We start from the raw sequence: 19,265 nt of genomic DNA, 5'->3' as shown, positions 1-19,265 counted from the left end.
CCCTCTCTCTCGCCCTCCTTTCCTTCCTTCCTCTCTCTCTCTCTCTCTCTCATTCCTTCCTTTTCTCTCCCTCTTTCTCTCTTTCTTTTCCTTCCTTTCTTCTATCTCCCTCTCCCTCCTTGCGGTTTTCTTTCTCTTTTCGAGAGTGCCGCCGGTGCCGCGGGCGGCTGGGTGGCCGGGCCTACAGTGCTGCCGTCGCTGTGGGCGGCTAGGTGGAGAGTTCCGCCGCCGCAAAGAGTTCTCCCCGGTTCCCGCTTGTTCTCTGTTATTCCGGTTCCCGCTTGCTCTCCCTCGCCACTGCCGCCTCTGCCCTCCCCGGTTACTGCTTGTTCTCTGTTATCCCGGATCCCGCTTGCTCTCCCTCGCCGCTGCCGCCTCTGCCCTACCCGGTTCCTGCTTGTTCTCTGTTATCCCGGTTCCTGCTTGCTCTCCCTCGCCACTGCCGCCTCTGCCCTCCCCGGTTCCCGCTTGTTCTCTGTTATCCCGGTTCCTGCTTGCTCTCCCTCGCCACTGCCGCCTCTGCCCTCCCCGGTTCCCGCTTGTTCTCTGTTATCCCAGTTCCCGCTTGCTCTCCCTCGCCACTGCCGCCTCTGCCCTCCCCGGTTCCCGCTTGTTCTCTGTTATCCCAGTTCCCGCTTGCTCTCCCTCGCCACTGCCGCCTCTGCCCTCCCCGGTTCCCACTTGTTCTCTGTTATCCCGGTTCCCGCTTGCTCTCCCTCGCCACTGCCGCCTCTGCCCTCCCCGGTTCCCGCTTGTTCTCTGTTATCCCGGTTCCCGCTTGCTCTCCCTCGTCGCTCCCGCCTCTGCCCTCCCCGGTTCCCGCTTGTTCTCTGTTATCCCAGTTCCCGCTTGCTCTCCCTCGCCACTGCCGCCTCTGCCCTCCCCGGTTCCCACTTGTTCTCTGTTATCCCGGTTCCCGCTTGCTCTCCCTCGCCACTGCCGCCTCTGCCCTCCCCGGTTCCCGCTTGTTCTCTGTTATCCCAGTTCCCGCTTGCTCTCCCTCGCCACTGCCGCCTCTGCCCTCCCCGGTTCCCACTTGTTCTCTGTTATCCCAGTTCCCGCTTGCTCTCCCTCGTCGCTCCCGCCTCTGCCCTCCCCGGTTCCCACTTGTTCTCTGTTATCCCGGTTCCCGCTTGCTCTCCCTCGCCACTGCCGCCTCTGCCCTCCCCGGTTCCCGCTTGTTCTCTGTTATCCCGGTTCCCGCTTGCTCTCCCTCGCCACTGCCGCCTCTGCCCTCCCCGGTTCCCACTTGTTCTCTGTTATCCCGGTTCCCGCTTGCTCTCCCTCGCCACTGCCGCCTCTGCCCTCCCCGGTTCCCGCTTGTTCTCTGTTATCCCGGTTCCCGCTTGCTCTCCCTCGCCACTGCCGCCTCTGCCCTCCCCGGTTCCCGCTTGTTCTCTGTTATCCCGGTTCCCGCTTGCTCTCCCTCGTCGCTCCCGCCTCTGCCCTCCCCGGTTCCCGCTTGTTCTCTGTTATCCCAGTTCCCGCTTGCTCTCCCTCGCCACTGCCGCCTCTGCCCTCCCCGGTTCCCACTTGTTCTCTGTTATCCCGGTTCCCGCTTGCTCTCCCTCGCCACTGCCGCCTCTGCCCTCCCCGGTTCCCGCTTGTTCTCTGTTATCCCAGTTCCCGCTTGCTCTCCCTCGCCACTGCCGCCTCTGCCCTCCCCGGTTCCCGCTTGTTCTCTGTTATCCCGGTTCCCGCTTGCTCTCCCTCGTCGCTCCCGCCTCTGCCCTCCCCGGTTCCCGCTTGTTCTCTGTTATCCCGGTTCCCGCTTGCTCTCCCTCGCTGGTGCCGCCTCTGCCCACCCCGGCTCCCACTTGTTCTCCTTCCCCGCTTCTTCTTCTTTTGACCTGGGAGACAACATGGCCACCCGTGTCCCTGCGGCCGTATCTTTCTCGGGCGCTCTGAGCATGCACTCTGCGCATGCCCAGAATGCCCAAGAAAGACATGGGCGCAGAGACATGGGTGCACACTTTAGCTCTTTGAATGAATGAATGAATAAATAAATATAATATTGTGTGTTCCAGAAGTTTTTGTAATTTTCTGCCCTGAAACAAGCCACTTATAGGGCTTTTTTTTAAAGCCAGCAAATTTCCCAAGCTGTTTTAAATTAAATATTCAGAGACTTCTCAGTCTCTCTCCCCCCCCCCCCCCATATCAAAGCCCTATGGCAAGCAGATCCCTATATATGGGCGGGGGGGGGGGCGGTGACCACAAAAAGGAGTTCAGGTTCTACCTGGCAAATGCTGGGCTGGGCGGAGGGTCTGCTGCAGAGAGCTCTGGGGGCCACCCTGCCTGCCTCCTTCCTTCCTTCCTTGCTTGCTTGCTTGGGGCCTCCCTCCATGTCTACTCCAGTTCAGGCTTCACTGGGGCCTACACGGAGGCCTCCCTGCAAGCCTCGCCCGGGAGAAAAGCAGCTCTTGGCAGGCAGCTGGTCTGGTGCCTCGATTGCCGGCCAGGAGGACAAGCAGGAGAGAGGCGGGCAAGCAGGGCAAGTGGCCGAGGGGACCTGGGGCTGGGCAGGGGGCAATGGGGAGTCATGCGAGGAGTCTCTGGGGCCCCCAGGCAACCGCCTCCCCTTGCCTAATAGTAGTTACGCCCCTGGCGATATATCAATTAGATTAAACTAAACAAAGTCCATGAATGTTGCAGGGAGGGGGAGGGTTCTTGCCTCCACGCCCTGCCACGAGGCATCCGGCTGTCCGTTGTTGGAAACGGGGTACTCGGGGTTCCTTCGACACACTCACTCCCTTGTGTCTTTTGTCTTTTTTCTCCTCTCAGTGACTTCCAGCCACAGGAGATTAACGAACAGCGCTCCGTGACCGAAACCAGCAAATGGTCACTGGTAAGGGATGGAAATCCAGTCCGTACATGGCAGGGCTGGGAGGGGGTGGGAGAGACCCCATTTGAAGCGAGTCTAGAGGGAGTGCGGGAGACCCAGTCTGAGCAGGTGGGAGGAACGTTTTGAGAACTTGTCTTGCAAAGCCATAGGCTTCGAAATTTGCAGTGGTAGTAGCCGTGAATTGGGTGGGTGGGATGAGTGACCATCGGGGCTCAACTGCAAGTCACTCATGCCAAGGTGGAAGCCCCTCCCTATGGAGGAAGTAGCATGGGAAATTGGGGGATGGGAAGTGCTGAGAGGGAAGAGGGGTGTCTCTACCTGCCTTCCACCCCTCGCTTCTTCATTCCGCTCTCCTGCCCCAAATCACTCCCTCCCCGCAGGGTTCCAGACTTTGATTTTCTTCTGGACTACCAAGCACAAAACATGTCCAGAAAGGGAGCAGTCTGGAGGGGAACTAGAGTGGGGAAGTCTTCCTTGGGGCAGATTGGGCACTCCTTCCCCTCTGCCCCTGCTCGGCTCCACATCACCCCCTTTCCGGCTTGGCTTAGCATATAGTTGAGCATCAGAAGGGCCCTCAAAAGACGAGGCTGCATCAGACGGCCAGTAGCTCTTCCCAGCAAAGAGACAAACCTAGCTAGGCTTCTCTGATCTAAAAGCACCTCCCCTGAATGTGAAACCATAGTGTCCCTTACAGCAAGAGGCCTGACTCTCATCCGGGATCCTGTGACTCCAAATGGTCTAATACCTAGGATCTCACCCAACTCCCCAGGAATGGGGGGTGGGGGGGGGGAGGCTGATCTCTGGGCTTCAGTAGATTTTGGGGTTTGGTTCCTCTCTGAGCATTTATTTTTTGAATGAATGGAAACGGATACCATTCCTATGTGTTTCCATTCGCTCTGACACAATGGCACCCATGAAATAAATGGCCATGAAAGTGTGTCCAGTTTGTAGGTCCCATTCGCTGACATTGGTTTTAGGACTGGCTTCTTGTGGTGTACCTGGGCTCCCACTCAAGGCCGGTCGATCTCTATCGGAGACCGAAGGGGCAGCCATCTCTTCCCCAAAGGCATTGCCCTCCATTCTGCCACCCATGACATTCTGGCAGGGCAGGGCCTTGTTTTTTAAGGAAGGTCCCACGCGCTGGAGCTTCCATTCAGACCCGGTACTTCAGGAAGGATGCACTCTCTTTGTGGTGGGGAAAGAGAAACCAAAACCAATGAGTGTAAAAATAGACTAAAATAAACACACACACACACACACATATAAATCAGCTGAATGAAAAGAAAATATGAAGACAAAAATTTTAAAAAATCAAGTTTCAATGAGATAGCTATAGATATATATTGCAAGACTCTAAATAGTAGCTTAGATGCATCATCAAGAAAAGCAATATGAGAACAGGAAGTGTCTCTTTTAGTCAGCAACGCAACTGCAGGGGCCCAGTTCTGTGGGGGAGCGTCCCCAGCACCGTTTTGAGGTGCAAAGGAGCCACTTCCTGCTTTAAGCGCATCTGTTAAGGTCCCTTTGAAGGAGGTGTGACGTTTGGCTCCCAGACGCCCTGGAAAGATCAAGTGGGCGTCAGAGCACCCATTCCTCTCTCCTCTCTCCTTCACAGAAGTCATTCTCGGACGGCTCCAGGATCCAGCATGTCAAGAGTGGGAACGGGATCCTGGATGAAGCGGTTGCCAGCAGTTCCCAGAGGAGGTAGAGTTTCTTCTTGAAATGTTGTGTAGGGAAGATTTTCTGTCCCACAGCCGGCCTGGATCTGGGATGGATCCAGTGCAGCTGACTGGCAAGAGGTGCAGGACCTACAGAAATGATGTCTTCATACATTTTGTAGAAGAATTCAGTCCTACAAGATGTGGTGGTGATGTCCACTAGCTTGAAGGTCACAGGGGACAGCTTCCTGGAGGCATCCGGCTGTCCCCTATTGGAGGCAGAGTGCTGGGCTAGATGCATCTTTGGTCTGACCCAGCAAGGCTTTTCCGAGGTACTCATGCCATTTTATTTCTTCCTGCAGTGTCTTCACGGTTGAGGACGATGGGTGGTTCCTGCAGACCATTGCCACCGCATGGTCTTGTGAGGTAAGGACACAGTTCCTGTCACTTTTGTGGATGGGATGCTTGAGGAGTGAGGGGAGATTGCATCTCCGCCTGCAGCAGACAGAAGTTGGGACGGATCCAGAAAGGGAACCCGAGACCCTGACATGGGTCAGGAGATGAGAGGGTCTTCCTGGCAGAGAGACTCAATGTCTCTAGACTGAAGAGGCATTTCTTGAGAGACAATCATCACCCGCTCAGGTCAAAACAGCAGCCCAGAGTCTTCACAGCAGGAGGGATGGCCCTCGCTCCAGACTCAGGGGCCCACCTTGTCTCTCCCTTTGGAAAGAGGGAGCTAACCTGGGAATAGGAGAGCAGAGGACATGGTGGGCTTGCATGAAGAAGACTCTAAGGGCCAAACTATAAATACCAGGGGGTCCCATTCGTATTTGTTTCCATTCCCCATGAAAGGAATGCAGGAAAAAATGGCAAGAAATGACAACAAGAAATTAGCATTCAATTCTAGAGCTCCTATGCACTGACCTTTCTGTTAAGGACTGCTTTTCTTTGGGTAAAGAAAGAGATCTCGGAGACCTACCTGACATGCTGTCTTTGGACCAGAGCTCCAGAATGCTGCCATTTTGTTGACCACAGCAGAACGCATATCACAGTGGAGGTTCATTGTTGGGCATACCATGAAAGAAAATGGCCACAAGCATGTGGTGGCTGTGCCCTGGCACTCCCAACAACAGTTAATGTTAGAGCACATTGTTTATTTTTTTTAATAAGACTTTTTTATTTAAAAATCAAAATAATCTAAAGAAATAAACATGAATTCAAAGAAAATGAAGAGAGAAAACCTAAACCCCAAGGCCCTAGGGAGATCAGAGTGAGCACAACTTCACGCATTGCTCTCCTTTTTCTCTCATTTGCAGGGTGCCGACATCGAAGAGGCCGAGATCCCAGAGGTCAACACAAGGGATCAGGAGCTGGACGTGGAGAGTTTCATCAGTTCCCATAGGTACTCTTTTCTCAGCTGGAGGGGCAGATCCAGAGCTCATGGAAGCAGAAGACTTTCCTTAAGAGCCCATCCTGGGGCTGGGGGAGGTGGTTAGTTTAGCAAGAAGCCAGGGGTGGGCAGAAGCTCTGAGCATCTTGGAGAGTTGTTTGTCTCCTCCTCTTTCCACAAGGGGACAGGGGTCTCCATGCCCAGCCTGTGGGCTTCCTGCAGGCATCTGGCTGTCCACTCCTGGAAACAGGGTGCTGGGCTGCATGTCTCATTCTTCTCATCAAGCAGAGCTCTTTCTAAGCACTGCTCTTCTGATCTCACGTGTCTTCTTTCTTTCTTTTCTTAGCGTCCAGAGGCCAAGCACCGTACAGAGGAGGCTGCACAACACTGCTGCTGACGAAGAGCCATCCCTTGGAGAGGTCAGAAAGCATCAACATCCAGTCCCTCCCTTGGAAGGACTGAGGGTTGGGCTTGTGGGTCCCCCGTGTTGCCCAGGAGTAGAGAGAATGTGGAATGGCTCCAGTTTGAGAAGCTGCAGGGTGGGTGGCCACCTTCTGACAAGAGTTTGCTTAAACCTCCGAAATGGCCATGCTGTGGTGCAGAATTGGCCTCCCCTGTAGCTCTTCTGGGACATCAAAGGTCTACTTCCGGCCCACTTCCTGTATCCAGCTCACCTGGCGATGACCGCTGGGAGGTGCCCGGCTGGCCTTTTCCCTGCCGAAGCCTGGAAAGCTCAACGCGAGGGCCAGAGCAGCCATTTCTCCCTCCTCTCTCCTTCACAGAGTTCTTCCTTCCCGGGGGCCGAGACTCCGCAAGCCAGCGTGGAGGACAAGGGGTCGGAAGGGGACGGTGACACCAGTTCCCCCAGGTACCTTTCTCAGCTGAAGGGCAGCTCCTGGGATCATAGAGGCAGATCACCTTCCCTGGGAGCCTGGGGTGGGGGCGTTTCTGAAAGGCCTGAGCACCCTGGAGGGATATTTCCCTGCCCCCCTCACTGCACGAGGACGGGAGCTCAGCACAAGGAGTAGACTAGCATTGGGTGCAGCACAGAGCCCAGAAAATGCATTTTCTCCCTCTCGCCCCACACACCTCATATTGAAAGCTACGGAATTCACAACCACAGGATGGGCTAATGGCCACTAGGTTCAGCAAATGATTAGACACGTTCATGGAGGAGAAGCCAATTGCAGACTATTACCCATGATAGCCAAGGAACTTCAGAATCTGCAGGGGTGTGTGTGTGTGTGTGTGTGTGTGTGTGTGTGAATAAACACATTTTGATGCCACATATAACCAGGTCTCAAGTGGTTCACAACCAACTAAATAGGCATCTGGCTGTCCACTGTTGGGCTACACGTGTCTTTCACCTGACCCACAGGGCTCTTGGCATGCATGGATGTTCTTATGCCCCGTCTCTCCTTTCTTCTCTCAGAGTCCCGAAGCCAAAGAAGTGGCTAATCAAGAGGCTGCTGAACACTGAAGTGGTGGAAGACTCGTCCTCGGCAGAGGTCAGGAATGCTCATCCATTTTTTCAGGTGGATGGGCTCTGGGTTGTGTGTGTGTGTGTCCCCTGTTCCCCGATAGGAGACAGAACCTGGAACAGTTCCAGTTCTAGATGCCGCAGGGTGGGAGGGATTTGGATGAGTGGGGTGGGAAGAAAATGCAGGGCTCCCATTGAGGCACTGGGAAGGGGTTGGAAATGCGGTGGAAGGCTCTTCTGGGCAGAGATGCCAAATGCCTTTGTTCTAAGAGGCATGTCTGGTTTTAGAGCATGGCTGCACAACCTTGGGCCTCCTGCAGATGTTGGCCTACAACTCCCATAATCCCCGACTATGGGCCACTCTGGCTGGGGATGATGGGAGTTGTAGTCCAACCATGTCTGGAGGGCCGAAGTTGTGCAGCCCTGTTTTAGAGGGTCATCCGTTCATTGGAACCCTCAGTGCCCCTTACAGCACGATGGATGACCCCAAACTACCTGCTCCTCTGGAAAGTGTGGTCAAGCCCTACTCAGCAGGAACAGGGTGCTGCCTGGACTCAAAGCTAAGTCCCTTGGGCTCAGTTCCTCCTCTCAGAAGCCTCACAAGGTCAATGCAAGCCCTGGAACAATCCCATTTCTCTTCTCTCTCCTCCCCAGTCCTCCTCTACGGACGAGGATGACACCATGTATGAGGTGAGCAGCATCGAGGACGAGGTGTGGGACTCTCCACCGGCCCCCGGTTCGGCCAGGTAGGTACCCTCCTCTCAGCTGAAGGGCCTTAGGAGCCAGTAGGGAGCGGGGGGGGGGGGCTTTTAGCGTAGCCAGCAGAAGGCTGCAGGGGACAGGGGCAGCTCCCCCATGTCTGAGCCCCACAGAGGGATGTTTCCTCCTCCTTGCCCTCTGAGGACTCTGGAGGGGGAGTTCAACCAAGGAAGCCGATTGGCAGCAGGTGCGAGACAGACACCAGCAAGTCTATTGCTGGCTGTTAGCAGAGGGAGCTCCGAGACCCCCATGCTGTTGGCATGACCCGGTGTTGGGGAGAAGGAGCAGGGGAGGGCTCCTGTCTCGATGCCCTCTCTGAACACTTCCCAGGGCTTCTCAGTGGGGCACGAAAGGCTGGACTTGGGAGATCTCTGGCCTGGTGAAGTTCCCCTGCCAGCCACCTCCCAAGGGAGGCGAGATCCTTGCTCAGCATCTCTTTGGGTGCTCGTGTTCTTCTCCAGCTGGCTGCCATCTCCAACAGGACAGACCTTTGAGCAGCTTTTCTCTCTCCTCTCCTCTCTCAGGAACATCGGCGGCGGCGAAGAAGGAAGAGGACAGCTGGCCCCAGACTGGTTCTCCTCGGTCCATCTGGGAGAGGTAAGGGGCGGAAACCAAGGGTGACTTCCCTCCACCCCTCCGCCCTTCCTTTCCTGCACTACGCAGCATGGCGGCTTGGATGGCAGCCACTGTTTACACGGGAGGCGGGGACTTGCCCTTCCCCCTTGGGGATGTCTTTCCCTTGCAGTGGACCTCATGCTCCCTGAGCCAGAGGCAGCACCCTCCAGGCCCAGATGTGCGTGCAGACACCCATGGCACTGGCCTGGCCCCGGGGATTCTCCTGACCCATAACTGTCCCTCGGACTGTGTGCTGAGGCCCGGCCCTCCCCTTCTCCTCAGGGGAGAGCAACAAAGAAGATCGGGGACGTCATCCGGTGCGTGGAGTATGCCAGTGAGGTGGAGGAGAGGTTCCCCGAACTCCTGGTGGGCCTGGTGAACAAGATCCTCACCGGCCTGCAGAACACCACCGAGGGAGTGGGGAACCGGGAGAGCCAAGACCTGCCTCCTGAGTAAGTCATGGCGCTGGGGAAAGCGAGGCCAGCAAGTCCTCCTTCCAGCACTCTGGGAGGACAGGCTAGGGCCATTTGTCCCATGTCCCACTCTGATGGGTGAGGAGCATTTCTGGCCTGTTGGGGTGACTCTGGCATGGTGGTCCCCTCCCTCAGCTACACAGAGGAGACCCCAGAATTTGCAGCCCTCTTGGATCTGCAGAGAGCCTTAAAATGCGTCTGCAGTGTTAAAAAACCAGCTGTGGGGAAAGTCACTTCACCCCTGTGGTCTCCCTCCCATGGTCCAAGACAGTCCCTCCACCCCTGACACTACGCCACCCCGCAAGGAGACACACACTTTGGGGACAGCCACCTCCTCTTCTCTTCTCTGCAGGGAGACCTCGCAGATTATCCGGACCCTGCTGGAGAGGGTGGCACAGGTGACCCCAGAGAAGACCTGCTGGGAATCCCTGTGCTCTCCGCAGAGCTGCCTCCAGGGTGTGGCCCTCTTGGTGAGGTAAGTAGGAGTGAAGAGGAGATTTCTCAGGAGGCCTGGGGGCTGGGGTGGTTTGGGTCAGGTCTGCTCTTTCCGGGCCTTCCGCCCAGGACTCAGCAGGGTCCTTTGGTGTGTTGCAGGGCTCTCCTACAGACACCATCCTCCACAGTGGCCAGGCTGAAGGCATACCTGGCTTCCCTCTTCAGCCTGGACAAAGATCCAGAACAGCATTCCCTCGCAGAGGTGGCCTTCTTTGTGGAGGTGAGCAGCGAGTTCCTCGGCGTGGGCTTCCCTGAGAGGAGGGTCTGGCCCCAGGGGCTGATGGATGTTTTCCTCCTTTCCCTCTTTTAGCTGCTCCTGAAAGACAAAGACTTCGCCGCCTTGGAGAAGACTTGGACGCTCCTGGTAGCGTGGCTAGTCCACCCCAGCCAGAACATCCGCTACCTGAGCGAAAGGGGACTTCTCCAAATCTATGGAAAGCTGAAGGCGGTGAGTGACCCAGACCCACGACCCCGGGAGCATCTCTGGGCATGGAAACTCCTCTCTTTGGGGAGGCCTACCTGAGGCTGGTGCTCCTAGGCATCCCCAGGTGTGATGGGGAGATTTCTCCAGTTGGGTGGATTGAGCCTGTGGAACCCTTGCCACAGGATGAAGGAGAAATCCTTAAGGGAAGGCACAGAAATGCATCTCTCCGTGGGAGCCCTGATTCCCCACGTGCTCCAATGCCGCCTTCTCCCCCCTCTTTGTGCCTCCGGCATGGCTTGAGTGATCTCCTCCCCAAGGCAGTGGATGGAGGCCAAGCGGCATCAGCCCCCCGAGAGGCCTGTGGTCTGTTTAGCAGGGGGTGGACTAGCATGGGTTTGAAAGAACTCCAAGGATCCACCTTTTTTCACCCTAGGCAAAGAAACCCCAGGATTTTAGTGCCGGGATCCTGGGAGGGCTCAGGACCTCCAGTCTGGAAGCCACTTTGGGGGTCCTGGCCTTCATGGAGCGGCTGAGGCACTGCCCATCGGAACATCAGGCCACCGTGAATGCTGCCCTGGCTGCCCTGTGCCGCCCTCTCTTCCACCACGTGAGTACTTGCACGCCAGCCCTCCCCCCCCCCCGGCTCTATGAGGGCCGGCCAACCTGTAGATTCCGACCGGCTTGGAGAAGGGAAACCGGACACCCCCTTGAGACCTCTTGCAAGAGACCCATGCAAGCTCTTCTTCATGGTGATGGAGGTGAGGAATTCCTCCCTGCCAACGACAACCCCTGTTTTTTTGTAGGAGGAGGCTAAGATCCGAAGGGCAGCCATGAAGACCCATCTGGATCTCCTGCAGCACCGCCACCACCATCATGAGGGTACAGAAGAGAACATCACGACCCTCATCGCGGTGCTGATGCATGTGGAGGATGAGGACCTGGAGGTAGCACAGGTGAGAGCCCACTTTTTCCTGCCTCCTCTACGAAGGTGTTTAGGCTTCCCCAAGTCCAGCCGCCCAGTGGCAGGCCTCAGAGCTAGCCTCACGGCGTGGTGAATCATCCAGCTGTCCCGCTGTGGCTTGGCCCATCCAGGCCTCTCTGAAACCTTTCAGGGAATGGACCTCTCCACCCCCTTCTACTTTCTCTTCCCAGAGTTCATCCAGGGCCCTTCTTTCCTGGGATGGGGAAAAGCTTCCCCTCTTGAATCTGGCTGCCCTCGGCTGTGCTTCAGCCAACGAGAGGCCACCAAAGTCCAAAATCTCCCCTACTCCTTGAAGCCCCCTAAGAGGTTTCTTGGAATCCCTTGGGAGGCTTTCCTACTCCCATTCCGGTCTTTCATTGGCAGGCTGCAAAGGACAATCTGAGCCTCCTGGCGGAAGCCCTCCTATGGCACCTGGAGGGCAGGCTGCTGGCGCGGGACTCTTACAGCCTGCAGGAGCTGCTCCACAAGATCGCCAAGCGTCTGGTAAGGGCAGCCCCTCCCTGTCCGTCCCTCGGCTCAAATGGCTCAAGGACCTTTGGGCGATGCTTTGCTCACTCGGGATTTGTCTTTGCTCTTGATCCCAGATTCGGCAGCTCGGCACAGAGGACGCCGTGGAGATGGAGACCACCAAGATCCTGGGCTTCTTCCGCAGCGAGCAGCCTTCAGTGAGGAGAACAGCTGCCCTGCTGATCGGTAAGGGAAACAAGACCTTTGGGTCTCCCTTCGTGGGTCGTCTTGGTGGGCAAAGGTTCACTCTCCTTGAGCGCACTTCCAGAAGGGTGGGGGGGCAGGAGCTGTTCCCTCCCCAGGAGGACTGGCCCAGTGAGCTAGGAGTCTTGACTTCATTTCCTCCCAAGGTGACATAAGAGTCCCTGGAGGAATGGCTCAATCTGTCAGTCCCAGAGGGAGCAGAGAGGGGAGGACTTCCTCTCCTGAATGATGGGAAGTGAGCTGTCCATGCGCAGGGTCCTGAACTGTGGTCCCATTTCCTTCCACCCTTGTTTTTAGGTCACCTGGTCCACAAAAAGGGCAGCATCCTCACTGAAGGGAACATAGAGACCTTCCATGCTGGTAAGTGCGGGTTTCTGGGTGGGAAGGGGCAGTTTCTGTGAGGGGAAAGGCCTAGGTTTAGGGACCACAGACCCTCAAATGGAAGGTCCCAGTTGCATCCTCAGGGATGCCCAGCAGTAGGGTTTCCCAGAGTGAAGGGGAGAAAGAGTCAGGACTTGCTCCCTCTTGGTGTGGAAATGGTGGGGCTTGGCGAAGGGTGGGGTGATCTCTTCATGCCATTGCTGAAGTTTCTCCTTCATCCTTCCAGCGCTGGAGAGCTTGCTTGGCGACCATGACCCCGAGGTCGGGAGAGTTGCCTGCAAGACGGAGAAGATCGTGAAGAAGGCCTTTTCCCTCCACTCCCGGCACGGGTTGCGGGCTGCCGTTCGGCGCTTGTGGGCAGGCTGTAAGAAGAAGAGACACCCGCCAGAGTACGGTGATCTCTCCACCTGACCGACTGGTGAGCAGACCAAGGCAGGGCTTGACTTGAAGGGGCCCCGATGGTTAGGGAGGGGGCTGGGGCTGCAGGAAGGGCGGGCAGGAATCTGGGCAGCCCTCCCTCGTGTTGGAATGCCATCTTCGGCCCTTGTGGCCAGTTGTACAAGTAGCCCAAGGGAAAGAGGAAAGATCTCTCTTCCCTCTGGGAAATGAGGACACGGATATTCTGCCAGGAGTCCCTGGTGCTGGGTGGTATCATGGGGGAGAGTGTGAGAAGACCCCCAATCTCTGAACCAATGTCCTTCTCTCTTTCCAGGAACAACAGCCCCGTGCTCTCCCCTGGAAGATCAGCAGCTGAAGGGAGACTGAAGAAACACCATGCAGCGCAGTGGATCAAGACCAGCCAGAAGACCTCCTCCAACCCCGTGGATAGAAAGAGCTGTCCACAAGACGGCAGCAGGGAAGTGCAGTTCTGTCTGAGGAGTGAGGGGGAAGCAGGCTCCACTCCCCTGGCTGAAGGAAGCCCCGCCTCCGGGGTGCAGAAGCCCCTCCCCTTGCCTCTGCTGCAGGCTGTGGGAGGAGGCTACAGGACCACCCTGCCCCCAAGTGGCCCTTGGGAACCATTCTTGGGCTCTCCTTGGGTCCGGGGAGGCTGTGTGGCCCCAGCAGGAGGGCAAGGTCACCGCCTCCCTCCATTTCCACCAGCTGGCCGGGGAGCGCCCCCTCCTCCTTCCACCTTTCTCCCCTTCCCCAGCGGCCTGGCTTCCCCTGGCAGGGGAAGCACCATCCAGGCATCCGCCCCCTCCCCTGCCGAGGGTGTGCTCCTCCCCCCTCCCCTCCCGCAGCCACGCCTCCCTCCCCCCTCCGCTCCCTCCTCCGCCCTCCCAAACCGGGGCAGCAGCAGAGGAGTCCGGGAGACTGGGGGGCCCCCTGCAGCCCCAGTCGCGCCCCCTGGTGCTGCCCGGTGGCAGGCCAGAGAACCCTCCTCTCCCTCCCGCTCCCTGCTGTGTAGCACGTGATGAGGCGTCCAGCGGCAGGCCTCCCCTCCCAGGCCTCCCCAAGTCTGGGGCGCATCCCCTCCCCTCCCCTCCCCTCCCTGTTACACCAAAGGGGCTCCTCCTTCTCCACCCCAGAGGCGAGGGGGCAAGGGAGGCATCAGCCACCAGGTCTGCCAAGGAGGCCGAGGGAGGGTGCTTGGGCCAGGCTGGACGATGCCTCGACCTCCCGCTTCCTCACTCACCCCTGCTCCCTTCCATCTGCTCTGGGCAAGCGAGGAGCCCCTCTTGCTCCAGCGGGCAGGGGGGAGTGAGCAGAAGATCCTCTTCGGAGCGGGGCGGGAGGTGTGGCCATGACACCGTCCCTTGCTGCACAGTGGGGAGCTGAGGTCAAGCAGAATTCTCTGGCTTGTCCCCCCCCGTCAACCCCCACCCCCCTGCCCGATCCCCGCTTGCTGGGCTGCCGGAGCGGAAAGGGAGGAGGAGCAGGGCAACCCCACTGACGCTGCTCTGTGCTTCTTGCAGGCATGTGCTGCTGCTGGGCGGCTGGAGGAGTCAGTCGATCCGCCCCAGAAGAGGAGACCAAGTGAACGTGCCTGCAAGGAGCGGGGTGGGGGGCTGGCTGGGACTCCCCCCAATTTTGTTTGCCCTCCCATTCCCTTTGTGACCCTGGGCTTCCTTCCTTCCCTCCCAGGGGCAGAATGGGCTTTGCTGGTCGCCCTGTTGGGGGCCGAGTAGGAATTTTTGGCTTTCCCACAGATTGGCCGAGATGGAAAGCTTTTTTGCCTACTCCATTCTGCCCTGTTTTGTTTCCTTTAGTTAGAAAGTTAAGTGACGACTTGTGGCCTAATTGAGTATCTTAATAAAGTTGCCGCTTTTGTTAGCATCCCGCCGTTTCTTCCTCTTTCCTTCTCGTCTCCCTTGGAGTCTTTGTGCCAGATCTGGTCAGGGCCGGACGGGGGGCACTGAGAGGGCGCCAGAATGTGTGTGGGGAGGGCGCCAGATCTGGAGAAGAATCGGTCGTGAAGGGTGAGAGTTGGGGCGCACGGGTAGGGCACCCCGGGAATCTGCCCTGTTGGCCTGTGGGCCAGCCCGAGCCTGTGTCTGGTCCGTGATGGTGCTCGGTCGACATCCTTGTTGCTTCTTCTATGATGCTGCTGATCTCAGCCTTTTGTTTCACTGGAGAGGGCGCTAGAGAGAGAGATCCTCAGCCCCCCCCCCAGTGCCCCCCCATCAGAGCTGCCCCGGCCCCATAGGCCAAAGGCCATCAATATCAGAGCGAGCGAGAGTGCCCCAGTCCCCCCCCCCAGAAGAATCCCACCCAAATTCGAGCTGCAGCCTCCACCATGAGGTCTAGAAACTTCTTTTTTTGAAGAGGAAAACAGAAAGCTGGAACTCTCACCATTCTGCTCAAGCAGTCAGATGTCATTTCTTGTACTTGCACATAAACCCTCTTCAGACAATACGTTGTATGGGTGTACAGATGGCAGTACGCGTATATGTGTTTGTGTGAATGACTGTACCTGTGTTCATTCTGAAAGTAACGCTGGGTCCAGGCCTCTCAAATGCATGATTCAGATCGGAAGCATACTGCTGAACCTGTGAGCAAGGCTTCCCCTGGGGCGACCCGGGGCTGGGGGCGAATCAGCGTGTGCGAGGCCTCCTTCACACTTCAGTATAATTCACATTACATGTTCACACACACATATAACTTCTTTATTTGACACATTTGCGTCCCTCTCTTACCCTCTTGTCAGCCGTGTCCTAATGGCCGGACAGGGCTATCGTCTCACCCACACGATTCCCAGAATTCTGGGGAACCGTTTTACGATCACGAAAACCTTTCCTCCGAAACAGTCGGATCATTTTTCATGGTTCGTGGCTCCCGACTGGCAGCCTAGTTACTTCCCATTTTCTGAGATTGTGGACCTCTGGCCGGCCACGTTGGCTTGGAAGATGGGGCGCTCCTTCCCGTCTGGGCTCGGCCGTGCTGGAGGGGCAGTGCTTGCTTACCTCCTCTCCGGTGCTCTCGGGGGAGCCTGCAGTGCTGGGTGGGGCCGGAGTTGGTGCTGGAGGCAGGGGCTGCGGTGGTGTTCCTGGCCCGGGTCTGGTGGGCAGCGGCAGACCTGGCCTCGGCTGAGACTCCTGGATGCAAGAAGAGGAAGTGAGGCGTGCGGAGGGTGCCTGCTGCATCCTGGCCCTCCAAAAGGCGAGGCGCGACTTACGAATAAGAATCCGGTGAATATTTATTGACCACTTGTCAACAAGAATTTCTGCAGGCGATTCACATAGATATCAACGATATCTATGCCCACTGCCCGTGAGCCCGAATTAGTTGCGAGGCAAGGCGACCCCTTTACGGCCGGAAGAGGTGCCTCTGCCCTCATCTTGGGATGGGGAGCTCCCTGCTCCTCTTCTGTCTCCCACCCTGGCCTGCAACTCTGCCTTGCCCTCCAAACGGCACATTCGCCTTCATGGGTCCCTGGGAGAGACTGGACAGGATTCTGCCCTTTGCCAGGGATGGAAGCTGGGAGCTGCTGCAGAGAAGGCACACAGTCTACCACTGAGCCGTGGGCTTTCCTGGCCTGCGGGGGGGGACCTCTGGCCGGCCACGTTTGCTTGGAAGATGGGGCACTCCTTCCCGTCTGGGCTCGGCCGTGCGGGAGGGGCAGTGCTTGCTTACCTCCTCTCCGGTGCTCTCGGGGGAGCCTGCAGTGCTGGGCGGGGCCGGAGTTCGCGCTAGAGGCAGGGGCTGCCGTGGTGTTCCTGGCCCGGGTCTGGTGGGCAGCTGAGTCTCCTGGATTCCAGGACAGGGAGAAAGGTGTGAGGAGGGTGCCTGCTACATCCTGGCCCTCCAAAAGGCGAGTCACGACTTACGAATAAGAATTCAGTGCATATTTATTGACTGCTTTTCAATAAAAGGTTCCTCAGGCAGTTTACATAGATAGAAATAAAACGGGCCCCTGTCCCCAAAGGGCTCACAGTCTAAAAAAGAAACATAAGATAGACCCCAGCAACTGCCACTGGAGGGATGCTGTGCTGGGGATGGACAGGGCCAGTTGCTCTCCCCCTGCATCTGGCATATGATGTGACCAAGAGAGCGGGCAGGAGATAACGCTCCGCAGCACCCTCCCGTTTCCGCCTGAAGTCCAGCTGATCCCAGGGGATGGCCACGTTGGCTTGGGGAAGGAGAAGCTGCTTGCAAGCTGCCCAGTCTCGGCTCACCAGTGTTGGAGGGGCAGAGCTTCCCACTGGACTGGGGGGGGGGCTCCAATCTCCACCTGCCCCCTCGCAACTGCAGCAGCACTGAGGCCAAGACCCTCCTCCTCTCTGCCTGAGACAACCCACAAAGGGCTGAGCGCAGAGGGAAGCGTGTCCCAGAGAACTGGGTTCTCCGTGTGGGGCCCACATGCTTCTGATTTCCTCACCTCATCCAGCTTCCGGAGGGACCTTAATCTCTGGAAGCGGCCCTCCTTCCTGTATTTGTCCAGGATGCTTTGTTGCTGCAAAGCCTTTTCCTTTGGACCCTGGTGGGGAAAAAGAGCCATTCACCAGCCAAGGCCGAATGAGGTGTCTGCATGAAATTCATCACAAGCTAAGCTAAACAGCACCCTTCGTTTTCAGTGTGATATCCATCTGACCCCTCCACCTGCCAGACGTGTGTTCTCCGGACCCTGGTGGAACAAACTGCAATTCCCCAGCTAAGGCATGAATGATTGGCTACTTGCTTTGAAGGATTCTTCCTGCTGCTAGATATGATGTGATGATTTAGGACAGAAAGAATGACCCACCTTGAATCCACTCTCATTCCGATCCAAGAATCTACTCTGAGAAGAACAGCTCTGATACAACAAACCCCTGTGCCCCATGGGTTTTGGGTTTAGGGATGGTTGGAACCCTATGTGCACTACATCACCACTCGCTCGAAGCAACCCTGGTGCACCCCAAGTGGAGTTATGGGGCTGCTGAAATTCCCCATTATTCCCGACGGAGAGGAAGCTTAAAGATGCGCAAACTTCAGAAATTCTTTTAAAAATCACCCCTTTCACCAAATTCTTTGAAATCTGGGTGGTAGGAGGCACCCATTGGGACACTACTACCTGACCCACTCTTCTGCCCCCTCTGACACTGTCAAGAGTCAGCGCCCACCTCCCACAGGTTCCTCCCCATCTCCTCTGATCTAGTTTCTGATTTAGTACTGTCAAAAGGGCCCCCGCTTGGGAAAGTGTCAAGATCACTGCTCTGAGGTCTCGATCCCTTCTCGGACTCTGGAGGCATTTCCTCCGACTTGGGTCATATGCTGTGCTGGGTGGCCGGACCCTGTCAGTGTCTGTCCCCACCTCCCACAGGTTCCTTTCCCTCTTCGCTGATCTTCGCTGAAACACGTTTGCTCAGAGGGTGGTGGCTTCCATCCATTACAGCAGCAGAGCGCTGGTGGAAGGAGGTTGCAGAAGTCCAAAACGGAGGCACTAGCCAGCCACCCTAACTAGCCAGCCAAAGATCCAATCCTGCACTGGGCTTGTCAACATTGCTGAAGCAACGTCTACCCTGCTCTGGTCTCCCCCACCAGCTCAAGGGTCCCTGTCGGGAGCTCCTGAATTTCCTGCCAGAATCTCTCTCCCCCTCCGAGTAGTGTTCTTCGGCGGCAGGCCCATTTAGCCTAAGTGACTGTCCAGTCCTGACTGTGACAACTTGTTCCTTGGGCATGTGTGCAGCTTCAGAAAAATCGGAATACTCTACAATGTCCTCCTGGCTGCATCTTTGGATGAACTTCCTGACGGTACAGTGCTGGCATCTGGACCGGGCTGGGGGTGGGTGGGGATGCTCCCTGAAGGGAAAAAGGACCCCTTTGTTCCCTGCACCATCTTGTTAGGCCTGCAGAGAGTACTGGGAAGTGCAGCCCTCCACAGAGAGCTCTTCAGAGAGGGCTCCATCTCTCGGAAAGGGCCCTCCTAACACTGAGGAAAGAGTAAAACTGTGCAGAGGTCAGAACCGTGGGAAATGGCGCTCAGGCTGAAGGGTTTCTGCCCAAATGCCCCCAACTTGGAAATGTGTCGAGGTCACTGCTCTGAGGTCTGGGTTCCTCCTTGCACTCTTGCCTGCACCCTGACCCCTGAGACTGCTGCAACTCCACCCTGGCCAATGACCCAGCAGGGAAGAGGATCCTCTTGGAACCTTTTCCCCACCCCCTTGCTTTAACTATGCCAGTGGCCTCCCCATTGGCCACAACTGCCTTTTCCAAAATTGCACCAGCAATACAACTCAACTGCAGTTGCTTTCTGCTCATGCATGGATGAGACCAAGCCAACGAGTATTCCGTGTTGTGTCTTGACCAAACCCCACGGAAAAGGGTGCTCAAAGAAGGGCAACCTTGTTTTCCAAACCCCTTGCTTAAGGGGTTGGGTGGTCTTCCACTCTAGGCTGGACGATGCCATACAAGATGCTCCTCACCTCCTTCCGAGCAAGCTCCCCCAGATGCTCCAGCTGCCACAGGGGGTCTGGCTTCATACGCTCCTATGGACCAAGGAAAGAAAGACAGCTCTTATTTCCTGGCACCTCAGCCTCGACCATCCCAGTTCCCCTTGGGCCCCTACTCCGTGGGAGAAGCGCTGCTGAGTGTGCAGAAGGCCCCAGGTTCCTAGGAGCTCTCTTGCACCAATCCCC

General features: G+C 57.0%; 2 protein-coding genes and 1 long non-coding RNA gene across 3 annotated transcripts; all 3 read left to right on the top strand.

Annotated features, from left to right (window-relative positions):
• Positions 1 to 2,174: 2,174 nt before the first annotated feature.
• On the top strand, positions 2,175 to 6,574 carry LOC128350547 (uncharacterized). Its single transcript, XM_053308956.1, has 6 exons — positions 2,175 to 2,491; positions 2,782 to 2,845; positions 4,458 to 4,546; positions 4,863 to 4,926; positions 5,817 to 5,902; positions 6,511 to 6,574. Exons 1-6 carry the CDS (start codon positions 2,244 to 2,246, stop codon positions 6,572 to 6,574), a joined length of 615 nt encoding a protein of 204 aa, XP_053164931.1. The 5' UTR covers positions 2,175 to 2,243.
• Positions 6,575 to 9,030: 2,456 nt separating this feature from the next.
• LOC128350123 (uncharacterized) lies at positions 9,031 to 9,929 on the top strand. Its single transcript, XR_008319160.1, has 3 exons — positions 9,031 to 9,196; positions 9,570 to 9,692; positions 9,812 to 9,929. It is a non-coding gene; the product is annotated as an uncharacterized LOC128350123 (long non-coding RNA).
• A 617-nt stretch (positions 9,930 to 10,546) lies between these two features.
• On the top strand, positions 10,547 to 14,488 carry LOC128350115 (uncharacterized). Its single transcript, XM_053307821.1, has 7 exons — positions 10,547 to 10,743; positions 10,940 to 11,089; positions 11,482 to 11,601; positions 11,703 to 11,811; positions 12,127 to 12,189; positions 12,437 to 12,628; positions 12,923 to 14,488. The coding sequence occupies exons 1-6, from the start codon at positions 10,657 to 10,659 to the stop codon at positions 12,619 to 12,621; spliced, it is 714 nt and encodes a 237-aa protein (XP_053163796.1). The 5' UTR covers positions 10,547 to 10,656; the 3' UTR covers positions 12,622 to 12,628; positions 12,923 to 14,488.
• The last annotated feature ends 4,777 nt before the right edge of the window (positions 14,489 to 19,265 follow it).

This window comes from Hemicordylus capensis, chromosome 3 (genome assembly GCF_027244095.1).
Source record: "Hemicordylus capensis ecotype Gifberg chromosome 3, rHemCap1.1.pri, whole genome shotgun sequence".
NCBI lineage: Eukaryota > Metazoa > Chordata > Lepidosauria > Squamata > Cordylidae > Hemicordylus > Hemicordylus capensis.
This window is presented reverse-complemented; position numbering and strand designations above follow the sequence as displayed.